General features: G+C 42.4%; 1 protein-coding gene across 1 annotated transcript in view; it reads left to right on the forward strand.

Moving 5' to 3' along the window:
• ESPN (espin) overlaps positions 1-24228 on the forward strand; it is a 3774415-nt gene that overhangs the window by 2809233 nt on the left and 940954 nt on the right. Inside the window, exon 11 of the mRNA XM_044063026.1 lies at positions 8438-8611. Within this exon, the coding sequence (XP_043918961.1) occupies positions 8438-8611 (174 nt within the window). The remainder of the gene's footprint in view (positions 1-8437; positions 8612-24228) is intronic.

Raw genomic sequence — 24228 nt, forward strand, 5'->3', positions numbered from 1 at the left:
CTACACAGTCAAGGATGATTAAAGGGCCTCCCTGCAGCCACTGTTATTGCAAGTACCTAAAGCTGGTTATGTTATTAGTTTTAGTGAAGAGGATGTCCACCAACAGAGTTTAAGTAGGCCAGGGGCATTATGTCAGTGGTAAAATATTTATTGGAATTTTAAAGTTTGATAATTAACAAAATACTGGTAGTATAACTAAAGATCTTTGAATTTTGAAAGAGATAAATAAAAGTTATTGTTACTCACCTGGTTTATTAAGTATATAAGCCTGCTGTACTAGCTTTTTTTGGTTTGACAGACATGTTACAAAATATCAAAATAAGATAAGCTGCAGTGGCTGGGGCCCCCAGCGACCACAGGGTTCGCTGGTGCCTAAAGCCGGCTATGTCTTCTGGTGCTTTTTTCAAGGGTTTAGATATATCAACTCTATTTTTGAGGCAGCTACCTAGATTTCTGTGCATACTTTTAACAAGCACTATAAGTTGGATGTGATACCCAGGGCTAGATCTGGTTTTGCTAGGCCCATTCTTCATGGGGTCCTATAGGGCTCTACTGGTCCTTCCTCCTCGCACTCTTGTTTTTGAGCTTTTGCACTCTCCCTATTATAAGTAATACTGCAAAAGTGAAATGGAAGGACATAGTAGAGTTGTTTAAAATCTTAGTATAACTCCAATGTCAAAGGGACGTCAAGCAGGAGCAGAGATTGTTAAATACGAACTTTAATAAGTGCGAAATACAATAAAAAACTAGTAAATCAAGCGCTTTCACCTGGTTCATACCAGGCTTTGTCAATATATAAATAATTGAAAACGATGTCCTTATATATCCTTGTTACAAACCACATGATTCTTAATTAATAATTCAATTAGATAAAAACATTTTTTTTTTTTTTTAATTTTTTTAAAAAACATTACACCACTTATATCATATTAAAAAGTTGATGTTAAAACACTTTAAATGTCAAAAAACAAAATTTTTCTCAGTTGGAGTTGTACTGTTATTTTGGTTTTTGGTTCGTGGTTTTAGTTTGTTTAAAATCTTACCATAACAGTAGATGCCTTCTCTTCACTGTTGCAGTATTCACTCACTCCCTCTTCCCTTGGTTCTTTTCCCTTCTGTATGTGCTTGTTACTCCTCTAATCCTTGGACTGGCATTCCTTCTGGGGCTGTCATTTCTAAGGATGGTATGTCTGGACATCACCTTTATGCCCTACACTGTACACGGGTGGGGGGGGGTGGCATACATGTGACGTGAGGCATACCCTTAACAATTAAAGGCTTTGCTATACTGGCTGGACTTCGGGCTGCCCTTGGTAGTTGATCCTTATTGTAAAGAATGCTGCAACAGTGAAGAGGCTGCCTTTTTCAAATGACTTTCCGATTGCTTATCTTTTCTGTACAAGGTTAATGGTTTGTCCTTGCCTTCCTAATGAAAGGCCTCAGTAGCCTTTTTCAGTTATGTTTCTTTCAAATATATTTGCTCTGCTGCTGAATGGTTGAATACTCATACTTTTGTGGCTCATTTCAAGCTTGACACTTGGTCTAGGTCAGTGGCTTCCTTTGGCTCCACCTTGGATTGGAATGTTCTCTCGCAACACCACCTGGTTTAGTCTGACTGGGGACTCTGTCCCACAGGTTGAGGTGTACAGAAAAGACAACATCAGATATGAAAGTTAAGTACTTACCATAATGCTATATCTATGTTGTCTTATTTCATCCATCTTGATAACCCCTCCCTCTATCCCACTGCCAAACTGTCACTGATCTTTGTTGATTCTTAGTGGACCTTGTGGACCTGCGCAAAGTCTTGTTTGTTGGACCTACTTGGGTCTTAGCCTAATGATTTTTTAGGTGGTATATAATGTAAAGACCATAGGACAAACTTAATCTGAGGAGATTAAGGAATGTAGAACATTACGGGAGGGGGGGGGCTGGATCTTCAGACCCATGAGTCTGAAGTACTGGCTTCAGATCTAATCGAATCTGGTAACCCACAGGTTGAGACAGAAAGAAGAAGACAACACGGATCTAGCATTATGTTAAGTACATAACTTTTGTTTATCAGCCCTAACCAATGAAATTACCAGTACAGTTGTTCTGCATGCCAAATATAAAACTCCAGTAACCTGGTTGTTTCTACCCCACCTGGTACACCCAACGAGCCAGTCTGAAGCCTCTTACACCCCAGGGCAGTACATAAGGCTCGTCTCTCTCATAAAGTGTTAAGGATGAGTGAAGTGGTGAACACTTGTTTATATGAAACCAAAAGGGGCTGGAGAGTAGCCAGGATTTCTACTAGATACCTGAAAAAGTAGGTGAAATAGGGATTTTGCATATTTTATGATGAAAAATAGTAAAGCATTTTGTATGTTTTACACCACCTGCAAGCTAATGCCTGGGATGGATATTTAGTGACCTCTTTCACCCCCCCTTTGTCCACTCCTACTTAAGGATAGGGTTTCTTTACATGAAAAATCCATCTTTTCTGGTAAGGTGTCTACTCTAAACTATCCTCTCCACTTCCTGAGATTTTTCCCCATTCTGTTCTAATAATGGGGAATACCTTCTTCATTGTTTGGATATGTAGGTAACTAACATTCTGTTTTTATACTGCACAAAACAAATCAGACGACATGATCAATTGTTTGCTGTCTTTTCCAAAGCTAGATTGGGACAAGAGTGTCTAAAGTTACCCTATCCAGATATCTTTCTGAATGCATCTCCTACATTTATGCTTCACCCAACAAGAGTCTTTAATGGAAAATAAAGGGACATTCAACTAGGGCAGTTGTCCCTTCCACCACTGTCTCTTAAAACTCCTCAATTGATGATATTTTTGCAGGAGCCACTTGGGAATCTCTGAATGATTTCAGCAAAAGTTACAGGCTGGATATGGTATGTAGGTCCATGTCTTACTTTGGGGCCACCATACTCTGTGGTATTCTGTCATGATGCCACACATGGTCTTAGCTGGGGACCTGTCCCATCCAGTGAAGTGGACACTGGATAATCCAATATGTGATAGCTATGTACTTACCATAATGTTGGATCTTGATTATCCATGTGTGTCCACTTTACCATCCCTCCCTCCACCCCCCTTCCAAATTATTACCTGTTATCTCCTTCCATTCCCTTGCTACATGATACCCCCCTTTTCATCCTAAGGAAAGGATTTTGGAAGGTCAGGCAGTCAAGCCAAATCTGAGATAACAGGGCTTAGCAGTGCATTGTGGGAGGTAGGAGAGGAGCTTGACATGTGTGATTAAAGCCAGTTGCCATGTTGGTGCATAGCAGCAAGCCAATCTCATCCAGTGAAGTGGACAGACATGGGGAATCAAGATTCAACATTATGAAACATATGTAAGTATTGTATTGTATTGAAAACATAGATTCTTTTCATCAGGAATCGAGTAGATACTATTGTCCTTTGAGTGACTGGTAAGAGCTCTGATTTATACAGAGCCCTCTGAGTGCTGGAGATATTCAGTAATTTCACTAGCAACATTGCAGTCCAAATAAACTGTGACAAGTTCCACTATCATTTTCTTGGCATACAAAGATTAAGTTCTAAGCCCAGGTTACCCAAAATAGCTTATAACTCCAGGCATTAGAAGTTGATGACCCTTCCAGGAGAATGGGATGATTAGCATCCCACCGCAAGCATAACACCTGACGGTTAGACTACAGATGTGCACTCACTGAGAAAAGATGAGGCATGGTGGGCATTATTAGGTTACCAATAAGGCACTGCTCTGTACTTCATGCCAACAAGGGGAAGGTAGTGGGTATAACAAAAAAATCTAAGTTAGCATTGAATGGGGACTTACCAGTGCCCAGTTCTTGCTTATCATTGTTTAGAAATAAGGGAAGGTTACTCAAGTCTATTCCCTGTAGGAATTAAGAGACTTCCTCTTCCTGAGTAGGCAGGGAATGAATGTGTACACATAGGTTATGAGGCTTCATGGTCAAAAACTTGCGAGTGACAGAACAGAATAAAGATGATTACAAATGGCATTCCTTGTGACAGACTTTCTACATTCTTGAAGTGCAGTTGGTGCAGATTACACTCCAGAATATAAATGGTTGCGTACTGATATTGCTTGTAGACGTTGTTTTATCTGTTCTTATGGGCAGGTATTTCTTAGACTGATCTTCCAGACCCTTTAGTCAGCAATCAGGTTTTATATTTATTTTGGAAACTTCTGGCTCACTGGCAACTACATGATAAGGTTAGCCACTTTTTAAAAGAAGCTGCTGAATTAACAGCCAACTTAAAATTTCCACATTACCTAATAGTCCATTCGGGTTTCAAGTTATGTTTCATATAAGCAGCCCAGTTTTAATATTTAATATGTCATGTTTTTTGCTTGATCCACAAATGTGTTTATTTATTCTTCTACTTTGTAAAACCCTATATAATAAAGCAGCCTGAGTCTGAAGAACCTAGGTTTGGAATCTTCTGGAACATGAATAATTCTTGTGGTTCTTTTTAGTAAACCTAATTCTTCTTTAAACACAGCCTTATGTTTAATACGTTTTTTTTCTAAAATTTTGGTTTTGTAATGTATATATTTTATTTCTGCAAAGTTAAACTGATTTTCTTTTTCAGGCAGCCTGTTCAAGACAAGGTATTTCAAAAGTATGGACACAGTACACCTGGAGTCACAATTCATGATAAAAAGGTTGGTTCTTATCTGAAGAAGTTTTCATTAAGAAGATGAAAGCCCTTATGTTTTACTTGTTTTTATCAGAATTTCAATATTAAAGCAACCTTTTTATTGTGAATTGTGACTCCAGGTGTACTGTGTCCATACTTTTGAACTGTCTTGGTTTGCAGCCTCTTCAAGACAAGCTAGCTCCTGTACCTCCACCTACTAAAAGAGTTTAGGTTTTCTTTTTTTTTCTTCTTAAAAGTACCTCTTACATCAGCACCCCCCAATATTTTTATGTTTTCCAGTGGTTTTCCCTATATTCTGTCAACTCATTTTGCAGCAGCCAGACTTCATTGATTTTTGAATATCAACAAGTGTAACTCAGAAGCTTAAAAAAAAAAAGAGAGAGAGAGAAAGAGAACAAAAATGATTTTTGCAGGTGGGCAAGCTCCATGCACCCTCGGGTGTGGGGTTTACCACCATCCCCTAAGTTATATATATCAACTCCCCTCCATGCCCAAATTACAATGAGGAAAAGTGAAAAAAAATGCAGTACACCACCAGCTTGAACAAAAGCCTTTTGATGAGCCTGCCCTTGTCAGAGAGTAAGTAAGCCTTTCCTGTGGACATTTTCTAGTTAGTATAATTAGTATTAAAACTTAACTTCTTCTTCTCATGTCATTTCTCCCAGAAATGACTTTATTTCTTTATATTTAGATCCTACACGCTGCATAAGAGTGTTTGCTGTGTTTACTTTGTGTCTCCTTTATTGTCATAAATAGTATTTGAACAATATATGTATTAAACTTTCTTTCAGCTCTTTCAACACTTGGCTTTCTTATTTTTAATTTATGCAGCTTGTTGCTACACATTCAGTTTTACCATATGCAAATTATTTTCATGCCACATTTTACAATCTCTGGTATTTTCCAGATCCTTTATTAATGATGATGAGTCATTAGTAAAGGATCTGGATTTCAACTTGTAAATGGTCTCTGTTTTGTATTGGTACAAGTCAAGTAGCCATCGACATAAGATTACTATACTTCTCTTTCTGAGGTTGCAAGTGGACTCGATCAGGAGGAAATTGTGTGTTAAATTAAAATTCTTTTTAAGGTCTGTAGCCTCCTAACAGTCCTTTTCAAGACTATCAATTTGGTATATTTACATGTGCCCATTTTGATCTCTTAACAAGTAAGAAGGGGATGGATAAGCAGGACTCACACCTTAAGGTGGTCTGTAGACATTTGTCAGAAGGTCAGACACCTTTAATGTTTCAAGCTCTTTAATATGTGACCCAGATTATATAAGCAGCGAAATGAAGAGGATCAAATAGGAATGCAGCCAAAAAAACAGATTATGCAGATCAGTACCCAAGTACATTTCTATAAAATAATAATAAATATCACATCTACAAATATCCTCCAGTACGGAAACAAACACTGTAATGTATGTATGCATATAGAAGACACAATAATTATATTGTTACTTAACTTGCTTTTTCTTTGTTCATATTTTTTACTCTGCTACTCATTTGTTTGTCTGCAGCAGGAAATAAGCACTAGTTTATATTTTCAGCCCTTGTCCAAAGCATCATTTATAAATAAATAGCAAAATGGTGATTTTTTTTTAATCTGCATTCCCTTTCTCAGTGTATCCTAAAACACTTTTTGCTGCACTGTTGTTTTCCTGTTCTTTGTTATATTAATGCAAATCCTTAAGACTTTATCTTCATCGTGATATGATTCACCCATGTTAATTGTATTCACATTTTTTATAGCTTTGTCTCAAGCTGGTGAGCACCCATTCTGGGAAACAGGGAGGTAGCTTAGCTCCACTGCCTTGGCAGCACCTGGCAGTGTACCACTGCAGCATAAAGAGCTTAGTGTGTCAGCTCTGCAAGCAGTGTGCTGCTTGGTTAGGAAGTTGCATGAGTGGAGGTGTCCATTCATCTCCCAAAAGCTGCTAAAGTAGAGCATACAAGCTGCTGAGAGGATGAGGATAGGACAGTCCACAGGATTGCAGACTGGCCTGCTCCCTAACACCTGAGCTGGAGGGCTGTAAGCCTGATGGAGGAAAGAATGGGTCAGCAAGAAGAGCCTTTAGGCCAAACAGTACCAAATTACATGAGCTGTGTTATACACCCAAGATTGTATCTCTTTTCTGAGCAAATCATAATCCTTAGGAATGGTGCCAGGTTTAAGACACAGGGTTGGCAGTCATGAAAGTGGAAGTACAGTCAAATCAGGTTGTGACGGTGTTAAAAAATGTTTGCTTAGCAGACTAAATGTTTTTGTTTGGCTTCTTTAACACTAACAGACTGGTTGAAAAATGAAAGCAATTCAAATGATAGTGGTTTGGAAGACCACAGTGTAAAACTGCAAAAACTTTAAAGAGTTTGGAATTTCCTCTTGATATTACTTATGTAAATAAAGGGTGTGATTGATTTGGAATTTGCCTACCTGCAAAAAAGTTTTTAGAGATTTTATTTTAAAGTTATTATTTCATTTTCTGAATCACAGCTGTTCTATACATCGCTATTAAGAGTGCTTCTTTAAAAGCTAAGGCTCAGTCATTTATGATACCTGTGGAGATATGAAGAAATTGTATTAGTATTGCTAGGACATGTAGTAATGTGTGTTCAAAAGTGTAATACTGCATGCGGAGCTCATAGCAGAGAATGATGAGGGGTTGTGGCTCCATCCACCTCTCCTTGGGGAATGAGGTAGGTTGGAGGCACTCTGGAAGCATCTAGGGAAGGCTGTAAATTCACTGATGGAGACCAGGGAGACAACTTTATTTATTTTTTTATATATCCATCGATCCATCCTTTGTTGACAGTGTTAGTCCCATTAAGCTTGTGACCTCTTTTCAGGGGAGACTTGCAGTTGTATATATAATTCTAGGGGAACTTTGGCCAGTGGATTGGGTAACTTCTCTTACTTTTTTTGATAGGTGCTGTGGGGTCTTTTACATCTACCTGAGCTACCACCAACTCAAGCAAGTGGGACCTTGGTTTAACTTCTCATCTGAAGGATGACACACTGAGGAGCGCAGCACTCCCTAATGCTGCACTGCAGTGTCAGCAATCCAGTCGCCTGGAGTATAGAACCTGCAGCTTTCTGATGCTTGAGGAAAGGGGCATAGCTGCTTGCTGGCAGTCTCTCTTGCAGATGTCAGGCACAGCCAGCGATGGCAAACCTTTATATGTCTCCCTTTGGCTTTGCTAGCTAATTGTCAGTGGGAAATGGTAAGGCTTAAGCAGAAAACCCTCAAACCACCCCTGATGACTGTCTGAATGATCACCCCTCCTCGTCGAACCTCACCATGTTGATGGAGAACAAATGGGCCATATGGCCAGAAAGGGGTTGATGGTCAACAAGCAGTGAGGGTAAAGAGTGAAAAAATGTAATATTGCTTTTCTGCGAAAAAAATTGGTGGAATCAGCATTCTTCTCAATATGGCATCTCCTGTGAGAAGTAAAACACTTAATTAGTGACTGTAGTGGTGCGTATGTTTCATGTTCTTATGCAACAGAAATGCCAATCTTATATCACGTTTGCAGAGTGAAGTAAAATGCATGCATGTTACAGAAAAACAATATTCTTGCTGTAGGAGTTTTACGTAATGCTGAAAAGTATATTAAAAATCATATTGTGCTAAACACTCTTATAAACACTTTCAGACAAAGTAGCCATCTCATTTCTTCATTCGGCACCAAGGCTTTACTTAACCTGTGTAATATATTTATTTTGCCTTGTAGGGTATATACGATATTTCTGAAGCTATGCAGAATGGATGTGACATTGATATTAGACCATCTGATAATTTACCACCTCCACCCCCTCCTCCACCACTGCCTGAAAACGCAGTTCCTCCTCCTCCTCCTCCACCACCTCTTCCATCTGATCTTCCCTCAGTGAACTCTGCTCAACGACGGCCTTCTTCTTCCACATCAAGTAAGTGCTAATATTTTAATATTTTTTAATGTGTTAACTCTTACAAATCTAAATGAGCAGCTATGGAAAAGCTGTATCTTGCAGATGTTAATGTGAACTGAAATGGCCTTCTCAGTAGTGCACTATAGGAACAAATTAACACAGAGCTGAAGAATAGTTTGGGTTCACAAGTAGAACAAATTCTAGCACTTTCTATTGCCTACTCAGAATTGCAGCATGTCTGAAATAAAACGACACATAATTTCCATTCAACCCAACTCATATCATGTTTGGATTTTCAGGTTTCTGTAAATCCAGCACATAGAGTTACAATTTCATTTTTATTCTTGAAAAGAGTATTTAGTTGTCTGGCATATTATTTCCAAATGCTAGGTTCCAATGCAACAGATGGTGCGATCTTGAATGTGATGAATTCTCACATGATCACAGCAGAGAGTGAGCAATTCATATTTTACCTACAGTGAGAGGGACATATGCTTGCTCATGTGGACACAGAACAAGTGAACAAACTTACCCTCACCCACTGAAGGTAAAAATATGAGGTACTTACACCAAGCCTTGATGCATTGCTATTATTCTATGCTGTTTATTACATACACACTCTCACACACACACACACACACACACACACACACACACACACACACACACACACACACAGTCAAGACCATATGCTAGAAATTTCAGAAGCTCGACCGTTTGAATGGGGATCGGCATACAGCTCAGAATGGGAGATTTCCCTTTCTGCGCTGTAGTGCGATCTCGGAGTTGGAATAAATAAGTAGTGGGGGGTGTGGGGGGGTGCAGGGAGGCTTGTCCCCCTGCAGAAACATTGTTTTGTGTTTTGTTGTTTTTTTTTTTTTTATTTCCCTTTCAGAAGGTCGAGCTTATGCATTTCGAGATTTCAGCCATTCGACCTCCTGAAGGGGAACTCTATATATATATATATATATTTTTTTTTTTATGTGAGTGTGTTTGTGGAGAGAGAGAGAGAGAGTGTTTATTAACTTTTTAAAATTAAGAACTACCTTGTTCCTGTTCTGTCCCTTGCTGCTATGATTCAGTAGGAACAACGTTTCAGTCTAGTACACACGTATGCACATATATATGTGGCGATGCATTTGCAGTAAGTTGAATCACTGGATTTATTGGAACTGTAAGAGTGGTATCTGATGTCAGAAGAGATAACTGTTGTTTTAAAGGTGCACATCTGGAAGAATATGCTTTAACATTAATCCGCGGTGGTGCAGCGGTAGCATTGTTGCCTCACAGCAAGAGGTTCTCCCGTTCGATTCTCAGCTAGTGTGCGTGGAGTGCCTTCTGTGTGGAGTCTGCATGTCCTCCCTGCGGGTCGATTGGTGTTCCGAAAGACATGCGTGAATGGGCGTGCCTTCGTTGAAGGTTGGGCGTCGAGCTGGCAACTCGGCACCGTTAAAATCTACTGCCAATCATTAGCGGACCAGAGTTCCACTGTGGCCTAACCGGGAAAAGCCAAAAGACAACAACAACACATTGAAAACAAAGTGATATTCTTACCATGTAGTGGTGAGAAAAATCAAAGACATTAATTTAGGAGTGCTTTATAATCATGTTTTTGCTAGGTTTTGCTTCTTGATTAGAGTGAAGCACACTTCCATGGGCTTTAAATCACCCATATTGATGAAATTGTTCATGTCTGTCTTCTGTTTAAAAATAGTATAGCAATCCACTGAGCACAGAAGAAGTTATCAGGGACCTGGGGACCCAGGTTGATAGTAGTCTGTCATTCGACACCCATGTAGCTAAAGTAGTTAGGAAGACCTTCTACATTGCCCACCTTATCATGAAGGGATTCTCATCTAGATCAAGGGAGGTCATAGTCTCCCTATACTCATCACTCATCAGACCAATGATTGAGTACAATGCCCCATTCGGAATGTATCTGACCCGACACTTGCAGCAGCTGGAGAGGCCACAAAAGTTCCTCACCAAAAGGATAAAGGGTCTCAAACATCTGTCCTATGCTGCCCGACTGAAAGAACTCCAGCTCTATTCAGTCGCTTACCGCTTGCTCAGAGGTGACCTTTGCCTAACATACAAGGCCATGTCAAACCCAGATTTGATGAATATGCTTCACCTCAAAAAATCTAGATCCGTCAGAGCCACAAGGGCGGGAGACTTAAACCTCGACACGGCTATTAATAGGTCGTGCTGGAGGGATAGATTCATCACCCAAAGACTTCCTATGCTGTGGAATAAAATCCCGGTATATGTGAGGCAGAGCACCTCGCTGGCCTTGTTCAAGAGAAATCTTGACCAATGGATGGGAGATGGCAGATATACCCCAGGGATTACCTCAGTGTCACTGCTCAACAGAGGCACAGCAAAATAATGGGTATAGTTCCCCATACTAAAGGGGTGGCGTAAGCCACAAAACTATGGGCTAGGCTTGTAAATGCCCTCGGGCAGATAGCCTAGTATGAACCTATGAACCTATAATAGAGAACCTTGCAGTAATGTAATTTGGCACATGTGTTTTCATTTGTGTGAATACATGATTAGAGTTTATAAAAGTACCGTTTTGTCTGAAATACAGCACTAGTGATATTCAAAAACTGTATTATGCTTTGCTACAAAGTAAATACATTATAAAATCTTGAGAGCTAAGTATTCACTTTTGTTACCTAGCATTAACTATACGAAATTATGTTGAGAAGTGTATAGTTATTTCATGCCAATGTTCAAAAAAGGGGAAGGCAGAAGAACAGTTGGAACTCTGCCCTCATTGTCATGTGTATATCCGCAACTGCAGAGAACACCCACTGCCACTGAATACATGAAAGATTGTCCTGAGAGTAGCAGGGTAGTAAATGGACAGCCAGATGCTGGGAGACGTACATTATTTACTATAGCTATATGAGCTTTTTAAACTAAATTTGAAACTAAAACATTTATAGATAAATGCATTGTGTTGCTAAACAGATGAAAGTGATCATCACTGACCTTCTGATAGACATGATTGAAGTGAGAGAGAACTGACCATAATGGAATTCAAGACTGAATTTACAGAGAATGAGAAATATCATGGGCAGTAAAATAATATGTAACTGATAGGGGTCCAGAAAAGTCTGTGGTGAGAGGCTGCATGACATTTTTCAAAACAGTGCTGTAAAATTGTATGGATATCACTGAAAGCAAGATACATTGGAAAGGAAGCACCAAGTATTTGCTTCACAGGCTGGAACTAAAAATCTATCTATACACACACATATGCATATATATATATATATATATATAAGTCCCAAAAGAAAGCGGTGCACGCAAACGTACTGATTAGGTGCACGAAGTAAAAACAACTGCCCAACAAATCTCCAGCACTCAATAACAAAATCAAAATGAACAGCCGCTGAGAAGAGAAGTTTTATTCAAGCTCCAACACCATCAGGTCTGACTCTTCCTGTGCATCCCTGTTTTCCAGTCCTGTTGGTATCAGAAGCTTTATATTCACCTAAGCTAAACATCTTGGCAGAGGACCCTTCAGCCTCGGTGGGCAGATTGCAGTCCCCTTGTTGCCCATAATGCTAGCAGAATTTTCTCAGGGGCCATCCCCTTCCCCTCACAGGGTCTGAGCTTCTCCTGTTCAGATCCACTCTTTACATCCATTCTGGTGAGAAGTCATCAGCCACCATTGATGGCATCTTCTGTTTGGTCAGCTTGGTGGGTTGGGAACATAAAGTATTCAGATCTGGAGCAGATGATCTGATCTTTCCTGCAGGCCCAAATATAATTAGGTATCATCCCAACCTCCTTGGCCCCTTTTATTGAGGCTTTATCTCCAAACTGCTGTTCTTCCTTACCCAGTTCCTTTGGCTCCAGGGTTTATGGGCCTTACTGTGCTGCTCTCCTCTCTGTTGGCTCCAACATAGGCCACTTTAGCTGCTAACTCTTTTCTTGGCTTTCTCTGTTCCAGAATTGTTGGAGCTGAGTGTGCCTCGGGGATGAGAGTTCAGGGCTGCTGCTTTGGGATTGGGGTTGACTTTCCAGGTCTTGTAATCATCCCTGCCCCTGGGACCTTCAGCACTCGACAACTAAGCTCTGATCTTGGTGTTAGAGCCCGTCAGGTCTGCACCAGGTACCAGGCACCAGTGTCTTGTTGGGTGTATATCGGAACATCAAAATGGCAAAATATCGAATCTCATTACATCAAAATGCTTACATCAAAATGTAAAACATCGAAGCATCAAAAATCACTAATGTGTGGAGTTAATGCTAAAAACAATTTACTACATGCAGGGGGCAAGACCTGCTGCACCCCCCAGACCCCCTGCCACTTAACTATTCCACTTCGGAGATCACACTTCAGTGCACTACAGTGCGAAATGGAATATTTCCATTTCCTACACTGTAGAGTGATCTCGGAGTAGGTATATTTAAGTAGTGGGGGGTGCAGGGGGGCTTGCCCCCCTGCCTACACCCTTATTGTTTTATGTCCCCATTGGAAGCTGTCATTGACAGCTTTTCAATGTTTTGCTGGTTCGATGTAACCAGTTAGATGTAACGTGATTCGACATTTTGCCGTTTCGATGTTCCGATAAAAACCCATCTTGTTCGGGTCCTCTGATCTGAGGTGTGTTCAGCTACCAGCTTCAGCCTTGGCTTTTGACATTGTAAAGATGCTCCTGTCCAGCTTGGACAGGAGAGCTTGGGAAGCAGCACTAGATCCTTTTCTTTCCCAAACTTCTGGGCTTGCAGATCTGCACTAGTTGGCTCCTGGGCAGCTTATTCCTTTGGGTCCACAGGTTTCCCTGCATTCAGGACCCCCATGTTGTTTCTGTGACTTCTCTTGATTCTCCCGTCACATAGGTGTATGGTAAGAGCAAGTGCAAGAGGAAGCACTTGGATTCCCCTGACAAATCTGTCATTTTGGGCACCAACATCTGTGAAAGGGAAAGCTGCACCATATCCCTCCTTAATGACTCCTTCTTTGGGGATTTTCTAGAATTACTGAAGTAGCATTGGGTATGAGCCATGAAAGCCCCTTTCCCTGAGGAGTCAGTGTCTCTGGAGGCCTTCAGTACCGGGTCTTCCAAATCCTGGGTGGTGTTCCCATCTGGATGCTGATATAGACCTGGTGTCACAGAGGGATTAGAAAGAACGTGACACGATGGAACCAATCCCCAGGAAACAACATAAGACCCCCCCCCCCCCCCCGCAAGAACAGAATCCATTGTAGTAAGGATTCAGTGTAAGATTCCATCATAGTTATGGCTGCCAGTAAGAAGGATATCTCTGAGGAGAGTTTGTCTGTCCATCTGCCCAACAGGGAGTTTCGGGCTCTGTATCACTTGGGATAGCACTCATACCCTTCAGCCACCATTGCCTTATGTGTGCCCCACTATCTTGTCCATTTGATGACACTTCAGCGAGACTAGTAGTTGAAGTATCAAAGGTTGTAAAGACTCTGCAGCCTCCAAAGATTTAGAAGACTCAAGAGGCTCAATTGTTGACCATGCAGTTTGTTATGAACATCTGCATGAGGCTGTTGTCTTTTTTTAATTTCTCCAAATCTTTTGGGTTTCTAATACCATGATGGGAATGGACCCCATTCCTAAGTCAAAGTACAGTTAAAGTTCATGAAATTAGTATTGTTTTAATCTCTGATGTCAGCCAAAAGTGCTCTACGCAGCACCCACAGTATGCCCAGTAATGACTCCCTCTGCAATTCGTACAGGGTTGCATGGATTGGTAACATATCTAAATACAATTGTAGATTCTTTTTTATAAGACCCATTGCTCCTACTACTATTGGAACTGTTTGAGTATCTTTCTACCACATTGCTCTGCTTTCTGCCTACAGATCCTAGTATTTTATGACTTTGTGTTTCTCTGTACGCAAGACACTGTAATTACTGGGTGTGGTGATTTCATTGATCAATGCTACATTTGTCTTTTTGTCTTGGCCCACTATATCCAGTTTTCTAGCATCTAGCTTTTGAACTGTTGGCAATGGGTGATCCCATGTAATATAAACTTCATCATTTTTTATGATACTTTGTGGCTCATGTTTCCGGTGTTTTTCAGCCACTTCAATACCATAATGTTTGCACAATCCCCAGTGCAGCAGTCTCGCCACATTATTATTATGCCTTTCAGTATACAGTCCTTCTGCCATTAGTGTGTCGCAACCAGCAACAAGGTGTGTGACTGTTTCCAATTCAGTTTTACAAAACCTACAATGTTAAGTTGTCAATCTCGCCTTCATTCTTGCTGGATGGGTTCGGAGCTGATCCTTAGCTCCTACTCGGCCAATACTAAAGCTCGAGAGCTAATTCCACCGGCTCGAGGCTCCCCTATATCCCACAATGCTAGGCGGTAACTACCCAGATCTCGTTTGCCGCTTAGCTGCGAGGTGCTTTCTTCTACCGGCTCTGGCAGTTTAGTGAGTTTTTCTAGTTAAAAACTTCAAATATCTACCCCTATCCTTTTTGTTTAGTTAAGTTTATAGTACAGGGTATCCTTTTAGTTTAAATCGGGTCTCCCTCGTTTTTATTCCCTTTTTATTCCTTTTTAAGTTCTAGGCCTTTGACCCACTCCCCTTTTTCCCTTTGTCATTCAGTGTGATTGGGTTTTTCTTTTTGGTTAAAGGGTGTGTCTGTGTGTTGTGTCTGTGTTTTTTGGTATACAGTCTCCTTTTCTGGGCTGTCTAAAGACTCCAAGGTCTCAGGCTTCAAGAAGTGTGACTCGTGCTGTCAGAAAATGTCTCTGACAGACGGCCACACTTCTTGTGTCTATTGCCTGGGACCTTTGCACCTGCAGGACTCCTGTGCTGTTTGCCATGCATTCAGCCCGAGAGTCCTGCAGGAACGCAAAAATAAACTTATTCTTAGAGGCTTATTAAAGCCTGAAGGCCCCTCGACCCAGTCTGCATCGGGGAAGCCTTCAAAGACTTCCAGGCCGTCGGCTCCAGCTTCAGAGCCGTCCGCTGGGAGCATTAAGGCTGCTTCGACATCGGCTCTGGCTGGAGCCGATGTTTCGAAGACTCAAACCATTAACTCTGCTCCGGCCGGAGCCGAGGTTGCTAAGACTCAGTCAGCTCCGATAGTTTTATCGGAGCCACCTTCTAAGAAGAGGTCGAGGTCCCCTTCCATCGGCTCCATCCACTCGGCCCCGGGATCCCCTCTTCTGTCGGAGCGGAGCCATAGGTCCCATTCCTCTCAGTCCTCCAGGCTGTCCGACCATGACTTACAAAGGGTGGTGAGTAGACTTCTCAAGTCCGAGGCACTGGCCCAAATGCTGCATAGCCCTATTCAACAGTCAGCGGCTATTCCCATCCCTGCTTCTGTTCCTCCTCCGACTCCTTTGAGTTCGGAGCCGTGGCTGTCGGAGCCGATACCCTCCCTTTCGACTCCGTCGTCTGCTCCAATTTCCTTTTTGGAGGGATCTCGGCGCCGGGCTTCCCTCGTCGGCTCCGAGGGGGCGAGTGGCATCAGACCCTTGTCTGACCCAGTTCTCCCTCTCGGAGCATCAGCGCTGGTGAGTTCGTCTCCGACATCGGCCTCGGAGCCGTCCCTGTCAGTGCCGGGGGGGGTCCTTGTCTCCTCGGAGCGTGCTAGACCCCGTGTCTACCCCACGGTCAGCTCCGTCAGCTCCTCCCTCTTCAGTGCCTGCGGTGGTTTCTACCCACCCCCTCGTACCAGACCGTAGAGAGCCAGCCCCTCAGGTTTCCCCATTGGGAATATCCTCTTCTTCCGTGGCTTCTCCTGATCCGGCAGGGGAACCCCCTCGGAAGAGACAGTGCAAGAGGAAGCACATTGACTCCCCTGAGTCTATCACCTCCGACACCGACTTGGAGGAATCTGAAGGCTCCCTTCGGTCCCCCTCTGAGGATGTCTCTTTTTGCTGACATCCCTGAAATCCTTAAACAGAGGGGGAACTGGCCCGCCCTTAACCCTTCAGGGGACGAGTCGGTCTACCTTGAGGCGTTTGTCTCTCGCCCTTCCACCTCCTGGGTGTCTCCTCCCTTTGACCCCCTCATGGAAGTGGTGGCAAGGAAGCCTTGGACGGCCCCTGATTCGGTGGAACCTACCCCAAGGAGGCCGTCAAAATTTATTACTGCCCCGAAAGAGAAACAGTTCTTATCTAAAGGTGTCTCTGTTGATGCCATGATGGTGGCCGCAGCCACTAAGAAGGAATTAGCCGATCCTTCGGTACCTGTCCATCCTCCTAATAAGGAGTCTAGGACCATGGACAGGTACGGTAAGCGGATGTTTTCCCCAGCGACCTTTGCCATGCGGTCGCTGAACTACTTGTGTCACTTCACCCGTCTCCAGAGGGATTTACTCAAGGATATGGGTGATGCTATGCAGGATCCAACAGCTGTGGGGTTCCAAGACAAAATGAACTCCCAGTTGGCAACCCTGAATTCGATTGTCAACTCCTCCATGTGGCTTATCTCATATGCGGCTGATGGGGCGAGTAGGGCTGCAGGCACAGGTGTAGCTTTACGACGCCACGCCTGGATGCGGCTTTGCAATTTTGCGGACCCTTTCAAGGCATCCTTCACCAATTCCCCCTTTGATGGCTCAACGTTGTTTGGACCTCAGGTGAAGGATACATTGACTAGGTGCGAGCAGGAAGGTAAGACTCTCTGCCGTGGGAGTCCATTTTTCTACCCCTTCCAGACCTTATCCCAAAGGTCAGAGGGGGGGGGAATGTGGTTCCGCAAACCACAAGGAGTCTCATCTGACGCACAAAGTCGATTCCCATCTAGAGGCAGAGGGGGGAACAACAATAGACGCCGCCCTAGGGGCAGAGGTGGTCTGCAAAACCAGGGTAGCAGAGAGACTTTCTCTGATAAACCCTTTCAGCATCCCTGAGGAGCTGCCCGGCTGTCCACCTTCGGAGGCAGTCGGGGGAAGATTATCACTGTACCCAAAAGCCTGGCTTTCCCTCATTCAAGACAAATGGGTACAGTCGATCATATCCGAGGGTTACAAAATCCCCTTTATTCACATCCCATCCCTACCCAAAGGATCCCTTCCAGACGTTCCACCCAGTCTAAGGGAACAAGCAGCGTTAGAAATATCAAAGCTGCTGTCAAAAAGAGCTATCCAGCAAGTCCCAGCAGACCAGCAAGGATCCGGAATCTACTCCAAATTCTTTTTGGTACCAAAAAAAACAGGGGACTGGAGACCAGTACTGGATCTCAGCAAGCTAAACAAGTATGTGAAGAAAACAAAATTCCGGATGGTCACGCTACAGTCCATTCTACCCTTCTTGGGTCAGGACAATTGGATGTGCTCGATAGACCTTCAGGATGCGTACTACCATATCAAAATGCACAGACGCTCCAGGAGGTTTCTCCGCTTCAGGCTGGGAGCCAGTCACTACCAGTTCAGAGCCCTGCCCTTTGGTCTCACTACAGCCCCAGTGTTCACCAAATGTATGGCAGTGGTCGCGGCTCAATTGAGACGTCAAGGATTCCAGGTGTTTCCATATTTGGACGACTGGCTCCTTACCGCCACCACCAGGCGTCAACTTCTTCTATCCAGAGACTTCACCATTCAAACTTGCCAAGCTCTAGGCATTTCAGTAAATTTCGAAAAATCTGCCTTGTCACCTTGTCAATCTATTACCTTTATAGGCGCCACCTTAGACACAGTTCATCTTTCTGCCAGACTGACAGAGCAAAGAGTATCAAATATCCGCAAACACGTTTACCTCCTGCTTCAATGCAACAAGATCAAAGCCAGGGTAGTCTTGAAGGTATTAGGACTCATGGCGGCTACCATTACACTCCTCCCCTTAGCTCGTTTTCACATGCGGATCCTCCAGTGGATGCTGTTTTCTCAATGGTCCTTCCAACAGCTCCCGATGTCTCACATCATTCTGCTAACCCAATCATGCAAGAATCACCTGTCTTGGTGGATGACATCACCTCTAGTTCTTCAGGGCAGACCCTTCATCCCTCCCCCCTCAATCGCCACGGTGACAACGGACGCCTCCCTGATTGGGTGGGGGGGGCATTATCAGGGCAGGACAGTCCAGGGCACGTGGCAATCTTTCGAGTGCCACTTGCACATAAATGTCTTAGAGATGAGAGCAGTGCTTTTAGCGTTGCAAGCCCTTCAGGACTCTCTTCCCACAGGGACTATTGCAATTCAGACGGACAACATGTCCGTAGTGTGGTACATCAACAAACAGGGCGGAACCAAGTCCTATCCCTTATGTCGAGAGGCACTCAGACTTTGGCAGTGGGCGATTTCTTCTCAGCGGTTTCTGATAGCAATGCACATTCCCGGGAAGTCCAACGTGATTGTGGACAAGTTGAGCAGGGCTTTTCTCATGCCTCACGAGTGGTCTCTAAAAAAAATCACTGCTGGAAGAAATCTTTCAAAGATGGGGCCGGCCTTGCTGCGATCTTTTTGCTACTCCCCAAAACAGCAAGTGTCATGATTTCTTCATCCTCTTCCCTCTACCAGGCCAACCCACCAGAGGCGCTCTAGTCCACGATTGGCCCCGGGGACTTCTGTATGCTTTCCCCCCTTTTCCACTGATCTCTCAATTAATTCAGAAAGCTATCGCCTCGAGAGTCACTATGATCCTCATTGCCCCTTACTGGCCTCGACAGATATGGTTTCCGTTCCTGCATCATTACCTCTTGGCGTAGCCTTGGCATCTGGACCCAGTGCCAGATCTTTTGACCCACCAGTCGGGCCAGCTGCACCACTCCCTCCAATCTCTCAACCTCACAGCATGGTTTCTCCGATTCCTACCCTAGCCAGGCTTCCCTTTATTTCTCATTCGGTCCATAACATCCTGATAGCCTCTCACAAGTCTTCTACCAGAAGGATTTACAATAGTAAGTGGAAACGTTTTTCCTTCTGGGCAGCATCAAAAAATATAGACCCCTTCACTGCTCCTATCCAGTCTATCCTAGACTTCTTGGCAGAGCTCTTTCATTTAGGCTCTTCCTCATCTACCATTAGAGTACAACTAGCTGCTATATCTAACTTTCATGTAGGTGTCTCGGACTCCAGTATCATGTCCCATAAACTCTGCAAAGCCTTTCTAAGAGGTGTCTTTTTGCTCAAGCCCCCAATCAAAGATCCCCCACCTCAGTGGGACTTGAATTTGGTTCTAGTGTCCTTGATTCTCCCCCCCTTCGAACCTGCGGCTTCATGCCCTCTTAAGTTGCTCTCATGGAAAACACTTTTTCTAGTAGCCATAACATCAGCTAGAAGGGTATCTGAACTTCATGCTCTTTGCAGTCGTCCTCCTTACTTAGTTTTCCATAAAGACAGGGTGTCCCTCCTGACTAATCCGTCCTTCTTGCCTAAGGTTTCCTCTGAGGCAAATCTAAACCAGACTATCGATCTCCCTGTCTTCTTCCCTGATTATTCCAACAGGTCGGAACAAAAGTTACATTTTCTAGATGTTCATCGCTAACTTCGATATTATTTAGACAGGACTAAACAGTTCAGGAAATCTGACCAGCTCTTCCTGTCTTATGCGGAAGGGAAATTGGGCCTTCCAGTTTCCAAACTGTCCCTTTCAAGATGGCTTACCTCTATAATTACCTTCATCTATGAAATCAGACATCAAAAACTGCCTTCAAGACCTAGAGCTCATTCAACCAGGGCATTAGCTACATCTGTAGCTTTTCAGGACAGGCTACCAATAGTTTCCATTTGTGCAGCAGCCACATGGGCTTCTCCTCATACCTTTATGTCGCATTACAAATTGGATATGGCCTCCAGAAACCGTGCCAACTTTGGTTCCACTGTTCTCAAGAGTCTGTTCCGATAAGCCACCCGGGGTAAGGTGCTAGGGACGCGGTCCCATCCAGCAAGAATGAAGGCGAGATTGACAACTTAACATTGAGAAGTTATGTACCTACCATAACGTTCCATGTTAGTTGTCTTCTTCTCGCCTTCTTTCTTGCGTTCCACCCTCCTTCCCCCCAGCCTGGACAGACCGATAGGAATTTTTGGGATCTTCCATTGGGGCTTCCTTCCCACATGTTCCACCACCTCTATTCTCCCCTTTATGTTTGTGGTAGCTTACATACAGGTTTATATAGAGGTGGGTTCCTTTTCTCTCTTCTCCATACTATGGAGACTAGAACTGTTTGGTTTTAGCTATCAAACGAGATCTGAGTAGTTACCGCCTAGCATTGTGGGATATAGGGGAGCCTCGAGCCAGTGGAATTAGCTCTCGAGCTTTAGTATTGGCCGAGTCGGAGCCGGGGATCGGCTCCGAACCCATCCAGCACGAAAGAAGGCGTGAAGAAGACAACTAACATGGAACGTTATGGTAGGTACATAACTTCTCATTTGTCTGTGTCTCATACATGTTCAATGGACTTTGTAAACCAGTGTGTACGTAGCCCACTATCTTGGGTTGCCAGTATTAACCTTTCATCTCTTGGTTTGAATTTGCCTCTCCTTAACCATTCTTGCATTCGTTCCTGAACAATATGAGGTTCTTCCAGGCGTTTTCTATACTTGCAACTATGTTTATGCTTTTTCCACATTTCTTGCCCTCTCATCTGGTCCTTCATCTTATATTCTTTCTTTTGTTTTTTTGGCACATTCAGTTGCTGCCTGCTTTTTATCTACTTCTGCTTTGATTTCCATTCCTGCTTGACGTCGATATGCTTCTGTTAAATTAAGCAGAGAAGTCATCTTAGATTTATTCTCCTCATGTTTCAAAACTCACTACATTTGGATCTCGTGAGGTCAGTAGATATGTGTGGTGTCCCATGATTGCATGTAATCAGTTTCAAGGAGGCCCATCCCTCCTTCAGAACAGGGAATATATAATCTTGGTATACACTGATTTTTATAAATCATTTGGTGAGCATGAAGCATTCTTTTTGTTTTAATATCCAATCTATCCAACAAGTTTTGGGGCCAGACAATCTCTCCAAATCTGTAGTTTAAGACAGGAAGAGCAAACTGGATTATAGCTTGGATTTTGTTTCTGTATGTCAGTGCTGTTTTCAGGATTAATTTAAGTCTTTAAAGTATTCCTCACTGAGTTTTATTCGCATTTGTTCATGTTTTATTCTTCACCCTTCATCCATTCCCAAGTATTTATACACTCCTTCTTGCTCAAGTTCTTTTATATCACATTCTTGTCCCAAACTGATGTTTTCCTGGTGCTGCACTTTTTCTGCTTTAAAGGTTGCTTTTGCACACTTATCAAGACCAAATGACATTCTTATATCATCTGAAAAAGTTTTGACAACTGAAACTGTGCTTTCAGTTCTTCATCTGATGAGCTATACAGTTTTAAATCATCGACAAAGAGAAGATGAGAAGTCTTTAGACTTTGTTTTCTAGGAGCCAAATTGAAGCCATGGCCTAAGCTGTTAAGTAATAGCTTAATGGGTTAATGGCAAAGCAGAATAGCAACGGTGACAGAGAGTCAGTCTGGAATATCCCCCTTTCAGTTTTGTCCCTGGAATGATGATAATCTGTCCTTTATCATGGTTTAATTGCAAAATGGTCTGCCATTGTTTCATGGTCACTGTAATGTAGTCAGTCAGTGTAGGGTTTATCTTATACATTTTTAAGCACACTTTTATCCATGAGTGTGGGATACTGTCAGATCCTTTTTTGTAGTCAATCCATGTCATACTTAGATTCTTCCCCTTTTTACAGTTCTCCACTATAACTTTAACAACAAATGATCATTTGTTCCATATGACTTTATTTTATTGCCCTTTTGTTTTACTGACATGATTGAATTTTCTTCTAAATGACTATAAACTCTGTCTGCGTCAATTTCCGTGTGTAATTTATACGTCGTCAGCAGGCAAGTTGTTGGTCTATAATTTTTAGGGTAGCTTGCAGGTTCACTCTTAAGTAAGAGCATTGTTTTGCCTGTTGTTAGACAGGTTGGTGTCTGTTCGGGGTGCACATATAAATAGTAATAGTTCTTGCTCATGGATAAATCCTTGTGCAAAGATGTTAATACTTTTAACCAAAAGTTAAGTACTGCATCTGAGCCTGGGTTTTTCCAGTTAGAGGCTTTTCTTAACTTTGTTTCAATCTCTCTGGCTGTTACTTCAACCCATTTCATATCCTGCCCCTTTAAACTTCTTATTCTTTCTTTTACTTCTTCTATCCATTTAGCATCCTTGTTATGTTCCACATGATCTCCGTAGATACTTCTCCAAAATGTATCTACTCCCTCTTTTTTTGGCGTTCTTTCAATTCTTTTTACCTTATTTCCATATTCTCTATAAAACCTTTTTGGTCATCAATAAATTGCTTATTTTGTACTTTTCCCTTATATTTATCTGTGTATCTTCTAAGATTTTGTGCTTGTGCTGAAATTTTTAATTTATTTGTGATAGTGCATGATAGATCCTGGTCTGTTCTAATACTGTGCATCACTTTAATCACATCTGTCTTTCTTAGTATTTTTGCTGATCTATTCCCTCTTCTATAATCTTCTAACAGTGACACTTCTTGTCTTAATTGCTTTATAGTTTTCTCTATTTGATAGTTCCATGGTGTTATTAATTTAGCAGCACAGTAATATATGCTGTTTACTTCTGTTATATCACATGGATCTCTATGGGCAGACATAATTACTGCATTCATTTGTTTTATCAAACATCTTACTTTTTGGGTTTTATTGACCTTCTGCTGTCTATTTCTCTCATTGATCGTAATATATCTATCCATGCCCATTAAATCAAGTAACTCTTCTCTTAGCTCATTTTCTTCCAAGCTCAGGGCACATCTCTTGTTTTCCGTTTCCTGCGGGCATTCTATAGAAAGTTCTATAGCTTCCTCCTGTGGCACCTTCTCTTCAGTTTCATCCTGTGCCATCTGTTGCTCCGTCATATGGGAACTCACTGGCAAATCACTCGTCAACATTGACTGCATCAGAGTTTCCACCGTTTCCTGTTCCTTTCCTTGCTGTCTAGCTTAAAGTGAATGTTTATACTGGTTTCCTGTGGAAGGCTCCAAAATATCTTGATATGGCAAATGGCCAATTGCTTCCTGTTCCACTGGTTTCCCCTTAATTTGGATATCCATTGCTTTATCCTGTTGTGGTGCTTTCTGTATTGGATTTTCTACACTGAATCCTTCTCTTTGCAGATTCTCCATAACATCAATTTCTATTTCTTTGACTTCTCCATTACTAATCTCTTTTTCTACTTTTCCTGTTAGTCTTCTTATTTTTTTGTATTGTACAGTTTTCCATATCCGGATTCCTTTGCCTGTATTTCTCTTCAAATATCGTTGGTGTTGCTCTTTTTATATTGGTTAGTTTTGCTTTTTCCTTTTCAGTGCCTTAGTACAGCTTACCATATTAAATCTCTTTTCCTTTCCCATGTCCATATTTCTTCTTCACATGTCTCCTGATCTTCTTGCTTCTCCTTATTCTGGGGACTCATTCCATCATGCTGTGATGTAGTCTGTGTTAGACCATGTACATTAAATCCTTCACTTCGCAGGCACTGCATAAATTCATCTTCCAGTATTAATTTTTTAATGTGAAATTGCCCATTTCTGGATGCATTTGCCTGTATTTCTCTTCGAATATCTTTGGGGCTACCTTCTCTATCTTAATTAACTTGGCTTTCTCCATTGCATTAATATTGCACCATATCAAAT

This window comes from Protopterus annectens, chromosome 2.part1 (genome assembly GCF_019279795.1).
Source record: "Protopterus annectens isolate FY-2018-M chromosome 2.part1, PAN1.0, whole genome shotgun sequence".
In the NCBI taxonomy this organism is placed as follows: Eukaryota; Metazoa; Chordata; order Ceratodontiformes; family Protopteridae; genus Protopterus; species Protopterus annectens.